The sequence below is a fragment of the Lepidochelys kempii genome, chromosome 1 (assembly GCF_965140265.1).
Source record: "Lepidochelys kempii isolate rLepKem1 chromosome 1, rLepKem1.hap2, whole genome shotgun sequence".
Taxonomy (NCBI): Eukaryota; Metazoa; Chordata; order Testudines; family Cheloniidae; genus Lepidochelys; species Lepidochelys kempii.
This window is the reverse complement of record NC_133256.1, coordinates 260,250,007-260,266,717: the sequence shown is the minus strand read 5'-3', so window position 1 is coordinate 260,266,717 and position 16,711 is coordinate 260,250,007. Positions and strand designations below refer to the sequence as shown.

The window sequence follows — 16,711 nt, the reverse complement described above, 5'->3', positions numbered from 1 at the left end:
AGGCTGCGCAAGGGAAGCTGCTGCATTCATGGAGCGGGGGCCAGAGTGTGAAATGGCTAAGGTTCTGTCCCTCGCAGCAGAATTGAAGCCCAGGTCCGGGGGAGGCGGGGACAGGCATGGAGGAGAGCCATCCTGGCAGGCAGAGAGGCGAAAGGCTCTTGTGCAGCCCAGGAAGGCGGGTGTGTTCCCTGGCTGTCTGACTTCCTGCCCTTTGCTTTGTTTTCCCCTGCAGAGAGTGCGCCCGAAGAATTCTACAAGCGGTTTCCCATGGTGGACATGCCTCCGCCTGGTCCTCTGTCCTTCCCACCCATGGGGCTGCATCAGAAAGACATGCCTTCCCTGCACGACAGCTGTGCCTTGGTTGGTTTGGCTACACCTGGGCAGAAGGCCAAAGTGGTGAAAACCAACGCCCACCCACTGGTGGCCAGTCCGGCCTTCAAGGGAAGCTGGGACCCCAACCATCACCACCCCCCTGATGTCCGCCGACAGATCTATGCCAACAAGCGCCAGTTCAGCGTCGAGAAGCTGCCGGAGGTCTTCAGCCAGACGCCCACCCACTATGTCCAGCCCCCGCGGCCCTTCTCCACTAATAGCAAGACTGAGGTCACTGTCTAAAAAGAACCTTCATCTTTTCGTTTTATGTCCCAGCAGCCTCTGGGGCTAACGGTCTTGTCAGCCCAGACCACCTGCTAGCGAAGTACCAGAGGTGCTTCCCCATTATAGCTGGTGGCACTAGGCTGGGTGTCAGGAGGGGCGAGGAAGGTGGGGGAATCCCCACCAGAACAGGTGCCCACAGCTCCTGAGAGTACGCGGATAACGTGCATGGTGAAACAGGCATGCATGTGCCCTGTGATTGATGCACGGCTGTTGTTTCCAGTTTACCTGTCCATCACATCACACTTGTACCAGAACGGTCAATGTTGACGGGAGCCGGGGGACTCCACTGCTCTGGCCAGGGGAGTCACGTCCAAGCCCAGCTGGCAATGGGGAAAGCACCACCCCCCACCCCCTCGAGGGGAAGGACAACTGGTGGGAGATGTGAGACAAGCAATTGCAATAGCCATTAAAGCCCATTGGGTTAGCACGTGCAGCCCGTCCCCTCCCTCTGCCCCTCCACGTGGGTTGTAAACAAGGGCACACAATCACCAGTATAAACGAACTGTACAAAAGGGCAGCTGGTAAGGGCTCACAAGGAGTTTTACTTTTCCCTTCTCTGCCAGCTCAGCTCGCTCCCCTTCACACGCTAGGCACCAGTGCCGAGTAGGGTTGGGGATTTGTCTTACACCGTTTTTGAATGTTTCGAATGATGGCCTAGCTGACCCTGCAGTTCTTGTTGCATTTAGCGCCCGCGGGCCAGGGCTGTGGGTCAGTAGGTGAACACAGGGCTGTCCCTTGCTAGCTGCAGAGTAGCAAAACATAGGTCCTACGTAAACAGTGACTGCTGGCTGAGGTTGGGGGCTGGTCATTATTTTTAGTTTCTGTGGGACATTTCTGCCAGCCGGGGCAAGGCTGAGCGCTGGCTTTGGCAGCTCAGGTGGGGGCTGATGGGGGCATGGTGGTTTAAAGGGGATGCAAAGCTGTCTCAGTGGGTAGGCTCTATGGCCTGGCTTCACCATGGAGCCTTTCTGGCTGCAGCTACTGCCCAGCAGCTGGCCCTGATGGTCGCTCCTGCCAGGTTACCGCCCAGCAGGGCGTGTGGGGCTTGGAGTGGCTCCAGACCAGGGCCTGAGCGCTCCCAGCGCGCTGGGTGTGTTGGCCATACGTGTCGTGCGCGTCACTGCTTCCCCCTCAACCTTGTATTGTTCTCTCACACACACCCCTGCCCCAGGCCCAGCCATGTTCCCCTCTCCACTCGTACAGGTTCCAGAGCAGGCAGCAGTGCCAAGCTGGCCGCTGGGCTTGCTGCTAGTGCTGGGCCTGCAGGGTGTCAGTCACTCCCCTACCACCGGTTATTGCATGCACCGGCTACCTATGGCACAGCCCCGCCCAGCAGTTGCGGCCCCACGGAACTGTAGCCACAGGCTCTCAGGCTGGGTCAGCCTGCGTCTCCCTGACCATGTTCAGCCACTCACCGTGGTCCACCATGGAGGTGGTCAAGCTCCTTTGTGCCCAAGCTGTTTCGACCCCCCGGCATGAGTTTGAAAAGCCACTGCTACTGTCAGCCTGGGGAAACGGCTCTCTTCCCTTCGTAGGGGCCGGGCTTTGCTAGTCACGTGCGTGTTTCACTCAGTTGCGGCCCTTGTCAATTTTTTGTTTCCTTAATTCTGCTTCAGTCCTTTTCAAAAGGGCTTTGTACTGCTGGCGCGTGTGTCTGTGGGTGGCTAATGGCTGCCAGGCGGAGTGCTAGCCCTGTAAGGGTGCCACGCCCCTGAGCAGTCCCTCTCTAGAGCTGTATTTCTACTGCGAGGGCAAGAAGCACATGCTTAGCTACTGGAAGGGCCAAGCCACAGATACAGCTTGCAGGGTTGGTACAGGTGATGCTGCTGAGGTCAGATTTGAACTGGGGACCTTCAGTCCCAGAATAATAAGCCATTAATGCTTGAGCTAGAGGACAGCTCCTCTAATGAGCAGCAACAGCCGCATAAACCTCTTAGCTGGACCAGCTACTAAAGGTAAACATGCCACACTGCGTTACCTTTTAATCCCCATCACTCCCCCACCCCCCCATTCATCTGTCCGCAGGGCAACAGTGAGCAGCAGAGAGACGTGCGGGGAGAAAAGTGGAACAAAAATGCTCCTTTAGGCCCGGCTTGCTTTTCCCCCCCTGCTGATCTGAAGTTCACACACAAACTTTAGGGCTCTGCAGGAGCTGACAAACAGCTGCCAGTTTTCCTTCCTACTGCGCTCTGGTTGCTGCATGGCGGCAAAGGCGTCGGTGGGGAGGACTCGGTGCATGCCCTTTGCATAATGCACTGAACAGCAGGCTTGGGCCTCTGCTCCATAGTGAGGGCAGGTTAGCACCATGGGATGCCTCCTCTGGCACAAGCCCATGCGGCGTGTCCGTCTTGTCCGCTCCTGGCTGAGGCGTGCACGCCCAGTGACAGCCAGTGCAGACCACCACCAAGGGCTCCCTACCCACTTCATGCTGAGGCCAGGCAGGGTGCCTACCTTCCTCCCCTTGTTGAACTAGGGCTTCCATCTGGTTTCTGATGCCTGGATATTAAGTGACTTTAGGCCTTGTACCAGCCCAAGCCCTGCAGTGGGAGAGGCTGGGCTTAGCCCTGCAGGGCAGGCTACCACACCCCCCCCCCGCCCCCGCCAGCCCAAACGGGCCTTTTTTGTAAACCAAGGGGCTTTGACTCAGCAAGGCCCATTTGGCTCTTGGCCTCTGCTGAGGCTGCGAACAAGGAGGCCAATCAGTGCCAATTGCCAGGTGTGTGAGACAGAGAGCGCTGGCCACCTGGCCCCTCCGGCGGATGCTGGAATAAAGCCATTAACGTGTTTCACATGGGCCACCAAGCAGCAATCAGCTGGCAAAGCCTCCCAGTGGGGGATGGGGGTTGGACTGGTGACCCAAAGGGGAAAGGTTCCTCTCCCTCCATTCACGTCATTCCAGCCCCTGGTCCTTTGAGCCGCTGCACCTCTTAGCAATAAATATCACCCCCACCCCCACCCCCAGGAGCCTGAGTGGTGCAACTGGCTGTGACAGGGGAACGTGAGCGGGCTGGGCACTAAAGCCTGGCCCATGGACAGACAAAGCAGAACCAGGGCTCAACCCTTGTGTCCTGCCGGCCTTGGGTCATTTTTATTGGTAAGTCCCCCCCGTCTCCTACAGAAATAAAAGTGCCCCTGTTGCCAGACTGAGTGTGTGTCCAGTGGCTGTTGTGCATGTGCAGACCCGGGCTCCCAGCTTGCCGGGGGGGGGTGTTCGCAGCATTTCGGAGGGTCCCTCTTTCAGAAATACACATCCAGCAGCCCCTTTGCTTCTGGCAGCTTTAGGCCCAAGGGTGTGGCCTTAGGCCCAGGAAGAGCTACACTGGCATTGAAGCCTTGTGGTCTTTAGTAAGGGGCAGAGCAGGACTTCTCTGCCCCACAAGGGCTTGTGCCACAGGGCCACACGGCCTCCCCTCGCCCCTACTGGCTCTGGGGGGGAAGCACATAAATTACAGCAGCCGTTCAGCCCAGCTGCGCTTCATTCAGTGCCCCTCAGCACGAGCCACCAGCCCCGTCCCAGCTACACATGAGCAGCCTGGGGCTGAGGCGTATTGGAGCTGAAGCAGGGGGTGGGGTTGGGACACTTCCCAGGTGCTGACTGCTGTGGGCCCCTCCCCATGACTAAGGGTAGAGCTGTCCCTGTTAAGAGCCTGTGGCCCCCCCCGGCCTCTCCCATTCTGTACAGGGGGGGGTGATGCATGCCCAGCCTATTAGGAAGGTCACAGCACGGGTCAAGGCGGAAACTTGCCCTCTGGTCTCTCCTGGGACCGCCACAGGGCAAGGGAGGTGTAGGCCTTTCCCAACAGCAGAAAGGTTGAAGAAGAAAGGGCTCATTTGGCCTTGATCTCAGTCCTGGGAAGGAAGAAGGCAAGTGGGCCAGCAAGCCCCCATCCCCAAGAGCCACGGCAATCAACGCCTGACTTCCCCAGCGCCGGCTGCTTTACACGCCCCAAAACTCTGCTCCCCCCGTGCAGCGCATGCTTGGCTGAGAGAGCTCCCACCCACTTGGGGCACCCAGGATTAATCATGGCCCCCAGGGGGTGGGTCTGTTCTTTCTCTGCTGGTGACAAATGGAGCAACACCCGCAGGGAAAGCATTCTGAATTTTAAACACACTCCTGCCAGCACCAACAGGCCTTGAACAGATGCCTTCAAAGTCCCCACCCCCACACCAGAGCCAGCCACGGCCCCATCATCCCTCTTCGGAAGGAGCTCTGGCCATGGGCAGGAGCCAGCGCTTGGTCAAGCTGCAGAGCTTTAAGCTCCAGCCATAGAGAAGGGCAAACACAGGTTTGCTGCTAATGGAAAAAGACGGATCAGTGCAGAGTTTGTATGTCCTGGTCTAGCCTTGGTGGTCAACATGGGTGCAACCACACTGATCACATAGCCCCACTTCACCCACTCGCGGAACTAGTCCGCCACGGCCCTGGGCCATGCCTGGCCCCTGGAGACTGTCAATCTGAGCAAGGGCTTTCCAGCTGATCATCTGGGGTCAGGTTCCACCTCCGAGGACCGGGCAGCAAGCAGGGATCAGGGGCCAGCTGGCTGCAAATAGTGTGATCAGCTACTCCGGTGCTGTATAAAACCCCGGGCGCTTTTCCTTGTCCATCTTCCGCTCCCAGTGGGGACGGCTGGCGGGAGCAGAGCGAGGTGGAGCGAGAGCAGCAACAGATTGGCTGGACTCAGGAGCCATCCGTAGCTCTGGGGTAGGATGCAGCCTCTGCTCGGGGCCATATGTAAAGCTACATTGGGAACAGCAACACGGGGGGCAGGTGGGAATGTTTATGTCAGGCCCAGCTCGCCCCCTCAGCCAGCACCAGCTTGGGGCCCACCCCCTGGCCATAATATCAGCTCCCACCCTGCCCCATTGCTGGCCCAGCACCTGCTTGTGCCCTGCCCTGCCACCCTGCAGGCCCCTTATCTGGGCCCCTTTAGATCACAGGCATTTAAGTCCCAGCCTCCTGCCTCTGCCAGGGCCAGCCTGAGCCCAACAGTGCTCCAAGCCTGGGTTAGGCCAGTGTCACCCCAGCCTGGTCCCATGATAGCTGGGGTACCTCACTCCTCACCCTCAGGTATTAACACACTGGTTCTCTGCGGAGGAGACAGCCACAGGGGCCCTTTGCATCACCACAGCTTCCTCATAAACCACTGCAGGTACAAAGCGCCAGAAGTGTGGGGGGCGGGGCGCCTGGGAGCTCTTCACCCACCCTGGCTGAGCCCTTCGCTGTGCTCTGCCCGGGACAGTCAGGCCCACGCCACGGAGGAGGAAATTGTGGCAGGCAAGAAGCGACGTGCTACGGTCACGCCTAGGCCAGGAATCGAACCCCTGCTCCTCCCACGAGGCTGGGGAGCCTTTGATGGAGAAAAAGGCGGCGGGGGGGGGGGATTCTTCAACCCCCCCCACCGCCAAGGTTTGTGAAAGGCGGCAGTATTGCACTACGCCATACAAAGCATGTCCCAGGAGCAAGGAGACATGGGGAAGGCACGTCATGCTCTAATCAGCCATTTCTCCCTCCTGCCTCATCCCCCTCCTATCTGTCCCCTGCCAATTAGTAGTGGCAGAAATCAAAAGCTGGCATTGGCACCGAGCCAGCACAGTCTTCAGGCCTCCCAGGAGCAGCTCAGTGCCCCTCACCCACACGTACCAGCTGCCAGGCAGCTGCTGCCGGCCCCGAGGGTGACAGCAGGACCCTGTCCTATCATCTCTATCAGGGCAGCTGCACCTTGCTGGTGGTTTCCTGCACAGCTGGGACTACAATGAATCACCCCCCGCCAAAAAAAATCCCAGCAAGAGAACCGAAGTCAGAGCGCTGCAAGGGCCCAGAGCAGCCTGTCCTCATTCTACCATCTTACGCCAGGGAAGCCCCCAGGAGTAGTAATCTTTAATAGCAGAACAGGTGCAGACCCTACGCATCAAGAGCGACACTCCGCCAACCTGCTTTCGCTTCCTGAGCGGGCGGGAGGGGAGGCTCTGGGTGGAATCCCACACAAAGGCCCCCGGCACTTTTAATGAGAACGGCTTACAGTTCAAAGGTGCTTTTCGTCCCACCGTGCAGAGTAGGCTGGTGTCCCGAGACGCAGCGACCTCTGGGGGAAGCAGGCTGCGGCCCTGCCCCGTGCTTGGACGCTGCACAGAGGTTTGGAGCAGGGCGTGAGGGCTCCAAGAGAGGCTAGCTGAGGGGCTTTAGGCAGACAATGGAATGCCCAGAGCGGGATGCCGGTGGCCAGTTCTGCAGGGCTAACACGCCAGCCTGGTGAAAGTGCCACAAAGTCTTTAATGGCAAGCCAAGGTCAGAGGCTGGGTCCCCTGACACAGCACCGCTGGTAGCAGTGCCCCTGAATGAGCAAGCTGCCTCAGTGCACCTGGCCATGGATTGCCACCACCTCTTAGGAAGCACTTGGGTTGCAGCACAGCTCTCCCAGCCAAGATCTAACCAGGCACCACCCTGCTTAACTTGACAGTCCACAATCAGAGCCCAGAGGGTAGGCCCTGGGCAGTCACTACTGTTTATTCTAACAGCTTCACACAGAAATCTGGTGACTGGGGCTCTCCTACCCTAATGATGAGCCCAACATCAAACTCAACCCGCACAGCTGAAGAGTTATTCTGCACCCAACAACAGAAGCCCCAGTTACAGCAGCCTCTTTGGAGACCACCTCCACTCCGTCCCAGGCCTTTGCTAGCGTCCTGATCGTTACTGCTACAAAAGCCCAAGGGAGACCGGACTTCCGGGCTGGGGCAGCTCCAACCCCAGCTGCGTGGATCATCACTGATCCATTGCAAATAAGTTGGCCACTGCTGCAGGGCATTCAGACATGCCTGTTACAACATACAGTGCTGCAGTAATCAGAAACAGTGAGATGGGCAGGGGCAAAAGCTCAGATTCTCTCAACTCATCAGCACACCGCTACCCAGGCAAAACTGCATTCTTATGTCCCTCAAAACCATCCCCAGAAAAACACATCAGATGTGGCACAAGCTCTTCCTTTCATGGTAGGAGCATTGGAAGTCTTTAGTGGACCTGGGTAGGAAGCTTTTCCCATTCCATCAAAAGCTGGGATATTTTTTGGGGGGAGGGAACTTTTCCACACTGAACCAGGACTAAAAAGTCAAGAGCTCAACCATTTTCCTGAACCAAAAAATAAAAATTGGTTTGGGTCAAAGTGTTTCGGTTTGATCTAATCACTTTTGTTTAGTGGTACTATAATTAGCTTAAATAGATACACAAAGAGGGGCGTGCATAGGGGGTGTGCCCACGCCCACCCTAATGTCGCCAAAAAAAAAAGTGGCTTTGCGCTTTAATTTAATCGCAGGATACACTCTTTTAGTTTTAAAGTATGGATTGTTGGCTTATGCAATAAGCGCTGAATTGCGTAATATGGATGTTGTGGAAATGTATAGAAAGCCCGCGTTCGCTCGCAGCATGCGTCCCCACTACTGCGGCGCCACATTACCGTTGGTCCTCCCCTCCCCCGCCGACTACTATTCTAGAAAATTCTTTGACCTATATAAGTGGCCGGGTCAGGCATGCCCAGTGCAGGGTCTACAGTGTTTGTAATCTTTGTCACGTGTCCTCCACTCAAATAGCATAAGAAGCCCGTGGCTTTATGTTTTAATTCAATCATATGATACCCCCTTTTAATTTTAAAATATGGATCGGTTCGTTGTTGATATAAGAAAAGGAGCAGACAAACTGAATTATAATGAATGTGCTGATGGTAGTGCAAATACCTCGGACTCCTCGGTTAAGAACTTACATGAAGATAATGCCACCACCAGTTCCAATGTGTGCAATAAACTGAGTAATGACCAACAGAAACAGACTTTGTCTCTTAGTTCAGGTCAGTGTAGTTCCTATTCAAAGCCATCAAATATTCCATCTGATGACTTGGTCTGTGATATTCCAAAAAATAGATTAGAACGCCAGTCTCGATTATCTAGAGGTCCTTATCAGCCTAGATTGAGTATGTTTCCTAGAAGTAAAATAGGGAACAAACAAAAGTTTTCAGTCCGATTGGCATGAAGAGTATAGGTGCTTAGAATATAGCCCATCAAAGGACGCAGTATTTTGCTTTTACGGCCGTTTCGTCTCCTTTAATGATGCAGCAAACAAAGGTCACACTGATCCAACATTTACTGATAAGGGATTCAGAAACTGGAAGAGGGCTAACAAATGTTTTAAAAACCACCAACTGTCAAAATCTCATGTGTCAAGCTGTTCTTCATGGTCAAGTTTTAATGAAGGGAAACCTATTGATGTATTGGTGGATGAGGGCAAGCAGGCTTATCTGTCTAAACAAGAAGAACAGTGCCATATCCGAAGTGTAATGGAACGACTGATTGACATTGCTCTGTGTTTGGCGAAAGGTGGGAAAGCATTCAGGGGTTACCATGAAAAAGCTGACCGTTTTGAGAAAGGCTTATTTCTAAATCTTGTCAATATGCTCCAAAAATATGATCCTGTAACGGCAAAGCACGTGCAACAATCTCCTCAAAACGCTACCTACCTGACAGGTTTCAGAGCAGCAGCCGTGTTAGTCTGTATTCGCAAAAAGAAAAGGAGGATTTGTGGCACCTTAGAGACTAACACATTTATTTGAGCGAAACTTTCGTAAGCTACAGCTCACGTCATCGGAAGCAAAGCTCATGCTCAAATAAATGTGTTAGTCTCTAAGGTGCCACAAGTCCTCCTGTTCTTTTTACCTATCTGAGTAATCGCATCCAAAATGATTTAATTGTGGCCTTGCACAACATTGTGCAACAAAAGATTGTGTCTTCACTAAATGGAAAAATGGTCTCAATTGCCAACGACACTACTGACTGTGGACACCATGAACAGATGTCCGTGGTGGTGCGGTATTTTGACAATGAAAAGCATATTCCAGCTGAACATTTTGTGTCTGTTCAGAGACTATTAACAGTTGATGTTCAGTCTATTTTTGACCTGTTAAATGACGTCCTTGGCATTCTTAAAATTGACTGGTCATCAGTGATGTCTGTCTGTCTTTTGATGGCGCATCTACTCAGGGGCGACAGGTTTGTAGAAATTTTGGTGGTGCCCAGAACACTCAGAAACTCCCCACACACACCTGCCTAAGGTTTGGGAGGGAGTTTGGGTCGGGGAGGGGGTCTGGGATTCAAGCGATTGGGGTGCACAAGGGGGTGGGGATGCAGGCTCTGGGCGGGAGTTTGGGTGCAGGGGATGTGAGGGGTCGGGCTCTGGGCTGGAGTTTGGCTGTAGGCTCTGGGCTGGGGCAGGGGTGCAGGCTCTGGAAGGGAATTTGAGTGCAGAAGGGGTGAGAGGTTGGACTCTGGGAGGGAGTTTGGGTGGGGGAGGGGGTCTGGAGTGCAGGCTCGGGGAACAAGTTTGGGTGCTGGGTGCAGGCTGTGGGCAGGGGGTGCAGGAGGCAATGGGTGTGTAGGCTCTGGGATGGAGTTTGGGGACAAAAGTAGGTGCAGGGGAGGGGTGGGAGTGCAAGAGGGAGTTAGGGGGTGGGGGTGTGGGCTTCAGGCTCTGGGAGGGAGTTTGGGGGCGAGAGGGGGTGCAGGAGGAAATTTGGAGGCTGAAGGGTGTGTTTGCAGAGAGGGTATGGGTGCAGGTTCTGGAAGTGGATGGTGGGGGTTCGATGCTTACCTGGGGCATGCACTCCGGCAGCGGCTCCTAGGCGAGGCAGGTTGTGGGGGGTCCTCCTCACGCTGCTGTCTCCAGGCACCGCCCCTGCAGCTTCCCATTGGCCACAGGGGCGTTTGGGGCGGGGGCAACGTGCAGCAGAACAACCCCCTCACACGGGCTGCAAGGACCTGCTGGCAGCCACATGGAACGAGCGTGCAGGAAGCCGCTCAGCCCCGCTGCGCTGCCGGGTGGTGGCAGGAGCCCCTGGGCTGTTTTAAATCACCCAGGGGCGGCAGGTGGGGCCAGGGGAAGTGGGAAACTTTGCTGGAGCCGGGCCCCTGGGACAGGAATATTCCTGGTGCCCGGGCCCCACAGGCCCATAGAACTCGCCGCCCCTACATCTACTATGTCCGGATGTCCTGCGGGAGTTCAAATGAACTGTAAAGAAAGAAACAGTGAAATACTCTATGTACACTGCTATGTGCATTGTTTGAACCTCGTCCTAGAAGCTGCATGCACTGCAAGTAAACAAAACAGAACTGTCTGAATAACACCAAAAAAAATCAGACTCTTTATGCCTTCATGGAGGGGAGTCCTGTGCGACATGCAGTAATGGAGAAGATTTCACAAGAAGTCGGATCCCAGTTGAAGACTTTGAAGTCCCTGTCAAACACAAGATGGGCATGCAGAGGAGAAGCTGTGGCTGCTGTAAAACAAAACTACTCCATCATTTTACAAGCTTTACAAGAGATTATCGAAACTCGCCTTGCTGACACTAAAATAAAAGCCAAGGGTCTTATCCATGAACTAAATTCATTCGAGTTCATCTTTGCACTTCACATGATGCACCCTATTCTCCAGATGGTGGTAAAAGTGAGTAAGGCTCTTCAAGCTCCAGATCTCAACTCATTTACTGCAATGACGGGGGTGAAAAACTTGCGTAACTCTTTGGCTGCGATGAGAAGTGGCCCAGAATATTTTCCAATCTATTTTCAATGACAGTGTGAAAATGTGTGTAGAGAATGATATATCGATTCCTCCAGTTAAGAAGAGAAAAATGTCCACTAGTATTGATGATGCATTTGAGTCCCAGCATCACTTTGATACAAAAGAGGAGCAGGAGAGAATAACTTCATTTTACCCACTCCTAGACTCAGTGATTACCGGCATTGACCAGCGATTTGAACAGGAGACTTGTAAAATTGTGACTGCAATGAGAAAACTGCAGAGCTTAGACATTGGCAGGGACAATAGGAGAATCATTGCCAACAAATTTATGTATCCGATGAAGTGAGCTGTAGCTCACGAAAGCTTATGCTCAAATAAATTGGTTAGTCTCTAAGGTGCCACTAGACTTCCTTTTCTTTTTGCGGATACAGACTAACACGGCTGCTACTCTGAAACCTGCTCCTAAAGGTAGCACTACGAACACCACCAGAGTGGCTTGATTGGCTAAAGGAATCGGATCAGTCTTCCATGTTCCAGGCCTTTTACAAATCTATTCAATGCTTTGCAGTCTTACCTGCTACAAGCTGTTCATGTGAAAGAGTCTTTTCGAAACTAGCACATGTAAAAAACAAAACTAAGAAGTACAATGTCCCAACAGCGCCTCGACTCACTCATGATTTTGTACATTGAACAAGAGTTGGCTTCATCAGTTAATTACAATGATGTGATTGAGGAATTTAAGTCCATAACACCCTGGTGAGCGACGTCTTATTCTCTAGGACAGGAAGATGAAGAAACCTTAATCTGTTTTGGTCAATTTGGGTTCACTCATTATCTGGTTAAAGACAAAGATCATGAAAATTGACTGTATCTTTGTATACGCCTGGTTATCACTACAGCAAAAATTTGCCATTTTGTGTCTCATTTTTTAAGTTTGTATTTTTTTAAGTAAAGTTTAGTTGTTAATTTAAAAAAAATTAAGTTCAGTTCCAGTTTCTTTAGTTTGTTTGATGAATAAAACTAATGTCCTTTATGATTGAGTATTCAATGAATGTTCGCCTTTAAAAAAAATAAATAAAATTCCCTGGGTGCACACCCTCAGGAAATGCACACAAAAAGTAGTTTTTAAAATAGAAAACTGGAACTTTTCATTTCAAAAGAGGTCAAAACTAAACAGGCAGTTCCAAAATGTTTTCCAGTGGAGAAATTCATCAAAACCAGCCCGGTCTAAGAAAGTTGCGATTTCAACAAATCAGGGTCACCTGACCAAAAAAAAAAAAATTGTTGAAAAAAATCCCCTGCTAGCTGTAGTCCTTCCTTTGCAGCGTTCACATGCTATTTCTTTCCTAGACCTCTACTGCCCTCTGGTGGATGCATCCAATGAAGTGAGCTGTACCTCCCAAAAGCTTATGCTCAAATAAATTTGCTAGTCTCTAAGGTGCCACAAGTCCTCCTTTTCTTTTTGTAATTAACTTTGATACTTCCCCCTTGCTGCGTTGGTCTTGTAAGGCGAGCGAGGCTCTTTCAGAGTGGCCCCTTTACCAGTACTCTGTGTTAGGGATGGTCTCTGCTGAACTAATGCCTGGTGGATTATATACTACAGCAGAGAGAAGTACTCTGTGTTGACCAATATATCCAGGGAGATTACTAATGGACCCAGGGAGCTAAGTAGCAAATACCATCATCTCAGCTGCCCTGGAAGCTGCACGGCAGGGCACATGAAAAGCTTCTTCTGACGAGAGTGAGAGGCAACCACATGTGAGGAGGGACAGGGCTTTTCCCAGGGCTGTTGCTGCAGCCAAAGGCTTTAGGAAGAAGAGAGCAAGGGGTGTCCTTGCCTGGTGGAGGCCATGGTGCGGTGTAAGCTGGCTGTAACTGCTCTGTAAGAGATCTGTGCAGCACAAAACCCCACTCTATCCCTTGTTAGTATAGTGGTGAGTATCCCTGCCTACCATGCAAGAGACACGGGTTCAATTCCCAACAGGGAGGATGTCACCTTTTGAATGGTTTCAGAGTGGTAGCCGCGTTAGTCTGTAACAGCAAAAACAATGAGGAGTCCTTGCGGCACCTTTGAGGCTAAAAAATTTATTTGGGCATAAGCTTTTGTGGGCTAAAACCCACTTCATCAGATGCATGGAGTGGAAAATACAGTAGGAAGAGATAGCAGTATATGAAAAGATAGGAGTTGCCTTACCCAGTGTAGGGGTCGAGACAAATCAATTAAAGGCTACCTGCACATCTACCAATGTGATATATGCCATCATGTGCCAGCAATGCTCCTCTGCCATGTACATTGGCCAAACCGGACAGCCTCTATGCAAAAGAATAAATGGACACAAATCAGACGTCAAGAATTGTAACATTCAAAAGTGTTCAGAGAACACTTCAACCTCCCTGGACACTCACTAACAGATTTTAAAATGGCAATTCCTCAACAAAAAAACTTCAAAAACAGACTTCAATGAGAAACTGAAGAACTGGAATTAATTTGCAAACTGGACACTGTCAAATTAGGCCTGAATAAAGACTGCAAGTGGATGAGCCACTACAAGAACTAAAAACCTAATTTCCCCATGCTAATTTGCCCCTACTGTTACTCACACCTTCTTAACTGTTTGAAATGAGCCACCCTGATTACAACTACAAAAGTGATATTTCATCCTGTTGATTATAGCCCACTTTAACTGATTTGTCTCCCCCCCACTGGGTAAGGCAACTCCCATCTTTTCATATATCACCCTACTATATTTTCCACTCCATACATCTGATGAAATGGGTTTTAGCCCATGAAAGCTTATGCCCAAATAAATTTGTTAGTCTATAAGGTGCCACAAGTACGCCTTGTTTTTACCTTTTGAATGGGGAGAATGAAATACCTGGCCAGGCCAACACATTCCTCACCACCTAGTTCTATGGCAACTTCTGTTCACACCTTCCAGTGTTGATTGTCACCTTGGGAGAGACAATTAGCCCACAAGGCCACCGCTGCCTCCTTGCCCTAGCAAAGGCCTCTATAGCGAAAGCCTCTACATTGCCTTCTGCCACTAGGCCCAGCTTCAAGACCTGCACATTGGGGCACGCTTCAGAGTCGCAAAGGGAAGTACTCTGGCCAAGGGCATGAGGACAATCGCCCAGCCTAAGGTGGTGGCAGCTGGTCAAGGGGCGAGGAAGAGAGTAAAGCGGACAGGCAGCAGGCTGGCCTCCTGTCTTTTTTCCTTTTGTTACAATTTTAACTGTGACAGTAATGGGGAGACTTGAGAAATAGCTGTGGTCATAGGTGAGGTCGGCAGCCACCCTGAGAGCAGAGAAAGGAGCAGTTCCCCATCAGCTGCTGTGTCACCTGGCGGCTGCCCAAGATCGTGTAGCGGTCAGTAGTCTGCATTGTGGCCACAGCAACCTGCCTTTGAATGCAAGTTGCAACTTTGCTTTTTCGTGGGGGATCTCCTGACGCACTCCCAGTGGCTCAGCCTGATTGCGTCCATTTGCAAAGAGAGCCAGCAGCTGGTGCCTAGTTTCCGCTTGGTAGAGGAACGTCACTGAAGTAAGTCCATCAGAAAAAGAGTAACGGGGATGAGTAACAGGAAGTTTCGCTGGGTGCTAACATCCGGAAGCAGCGTATTCCATCCTGGAAAGGGCTGAGTTTGGAAAGTCCAGCAACTGTATGTTGAAGGGAAGATTGTTTGGGCCTGAGAAGCTGCGGCCCTCAAGAGGGGCTTCTAAAGCCAAAGGGGACTTGGGTAAGTTTGTGAGTGTGAGTATGAGGAGCATCTGAAGTGTGGAACAGGGAGGGTAGAAAGAAAGGGTTGTCAGAGGAGAAGGTGCTGAGCAGCCTGTGGATGAGAGAGAGGTCCCAGGCAGGTGTGGTGAGAGGAGCTGCCTAGCCCCCACTGGCAGCCTACTGAGAGGCTTTTCCCTGCAGTGGCTTGGGGTCTGGGGAGGGGAGGCACAGCAAGGCCGCTGCTGGCCCAGGACTCCTCTGGCCCTCGGGGGGGCGGAGGGGGGGGAACACGACTCAGGCCTCCGGCCAGCGCTGACCTCCTCTGACCGAGGAGGGAAGTTGCTCGCGACTCGTGGCCCCAGCTGCAGGAGAGGGGCAGGGGTCTTGGGGCTGCAGCTACAAGGGTGGGCAGAAGCGGAAGAGCCAGCTGCTAGCCTCCCCTAAGGGAAGTGCCACTTGCTCCCACATGGCCTTCCTTCCTGTAGCATACCATTATTTACTTTTAGCAAGAAACCTGACTTAGATTGATTTGGTCTCTTGAATATATTTCATAGCAAACCAAAGCGAAGTCCGGCAACTAACTATACAATTTATCAGCATCTGTGTAGGTGAGGGAAGGCTTTGCCTGGGGCTTAAGTTACTAGCAAACGCTTTTGGGATGATTACTCATAGCTAAGTGTAAGTAGCAAAATATTTGTCAAAGCAATCCAGATTACTGGTGTTAGGAAAGAGATGAGCAGCCCTGGTCCTGCCTTGCAGCTGTGAGATTTCAGAGAGGAAGTCCTGAGTTACAAAGCAAGGCCTAGGCTGGAGATCATGTCACCAGAGAAGAGCCTGTGGAGAGCAAACGCTAATTGTTTCTGGGCCTGGCTGCAATTCAGAAACACACCTTTAGTGTGGAGCCTGTCCCACCACCCACACACCACCAGGGCAACTGACGTCAGGCCCAACTCAGGTAAACTCCTGACTGAGCAAGAGCTGGTTTCTGAAGGACAGAGGCACATGGACAGGCTGCACCTGAGGTATGTACACATCGAATCAGTCACCAGCTGCTGTAAAGCTGCAGAGCTAGCAAAGGACTCTAAAGATCCAACCCAAGCTTTCATCCAAAACCGAGACGAGCGCCTTCTTTGATGTTTGAACAACAAAGTGTGAGCTACTGTCCTAACGGCCCTCCCTCACTGACCCCCCACCACCTCATTTCCATTTGCACAGATCCTGAGAGGCCCCACCGCTTGGTGAAATAAGGTTCATGAGGGAGAGGAAACACTGTAGTATCTGCATGTACCAGGGTACAACTATACTATGAGGGTTATGCCACTACCTACTCAGGGAAAGGGCAGCAGGTGCACCATGTTAAGATTGATTGACAAGGGAACTCAGTCAAACATCACATAATGGGCAACTCCAGTCAGCTGCTCATAACTGGTCGAATCTCCCAGCCAGACAAGGGTTAGAGAAGCAATTTCCCAGCAGGTTCTGGAACAGCTAGTTCTAAAGCACCCAAGAGCAGAGGTTACTCTTGAGTGAATTGGTTTACACACAATAGCAGACCCATGGAGGAATAGTCACCACAAAGGCCCACACCCTCAAAAACATTCAGGCTCCTAGCTTTCATTGATTTCACTGGAAGTTAGGAAACTAAATTCCTTTGTGAATCTGGGCCTATTTAATTAAGTGCAACACTCTTAGGGAAGGAATTAGACAAACCATAGCACAGATACAGCTTTAGAAGTTTTTGGTTTTTTTTAAATGTGGAAGCTAGTCAAAAACAAAAA

The 16,711-nt window shown here is 51.9% G+C and overlaps 1 protein-coding gene across 2 annotated transcripts in view; it reads left to right on the top strand.

Annotated features, from left to right (window-relative positions):
* The window catches only part of SHISA8 (shisa family member 8), a 34,436-nt gene extending 30,638 nt beyond the window's left edge, over positions 1-3,798 (top strand). For both annotated transcript variants that reach the window (XM_073327221.1, XM_073327222.1), the window contains exon 4: positions 233-3,798. In XM_073327221.1, the coding sequence (XP_073183322.1) occupies positions 233-615 (383 nt within the window). In that variant the 3' untranslated portion in view covers positions 616-3,798. The remainder of the gene's footprint in view (positions 1-232) is intronic.
* The last annotated feature ends 12,913 nt before the right edge of the window (positions 3,799-16,711 follow it).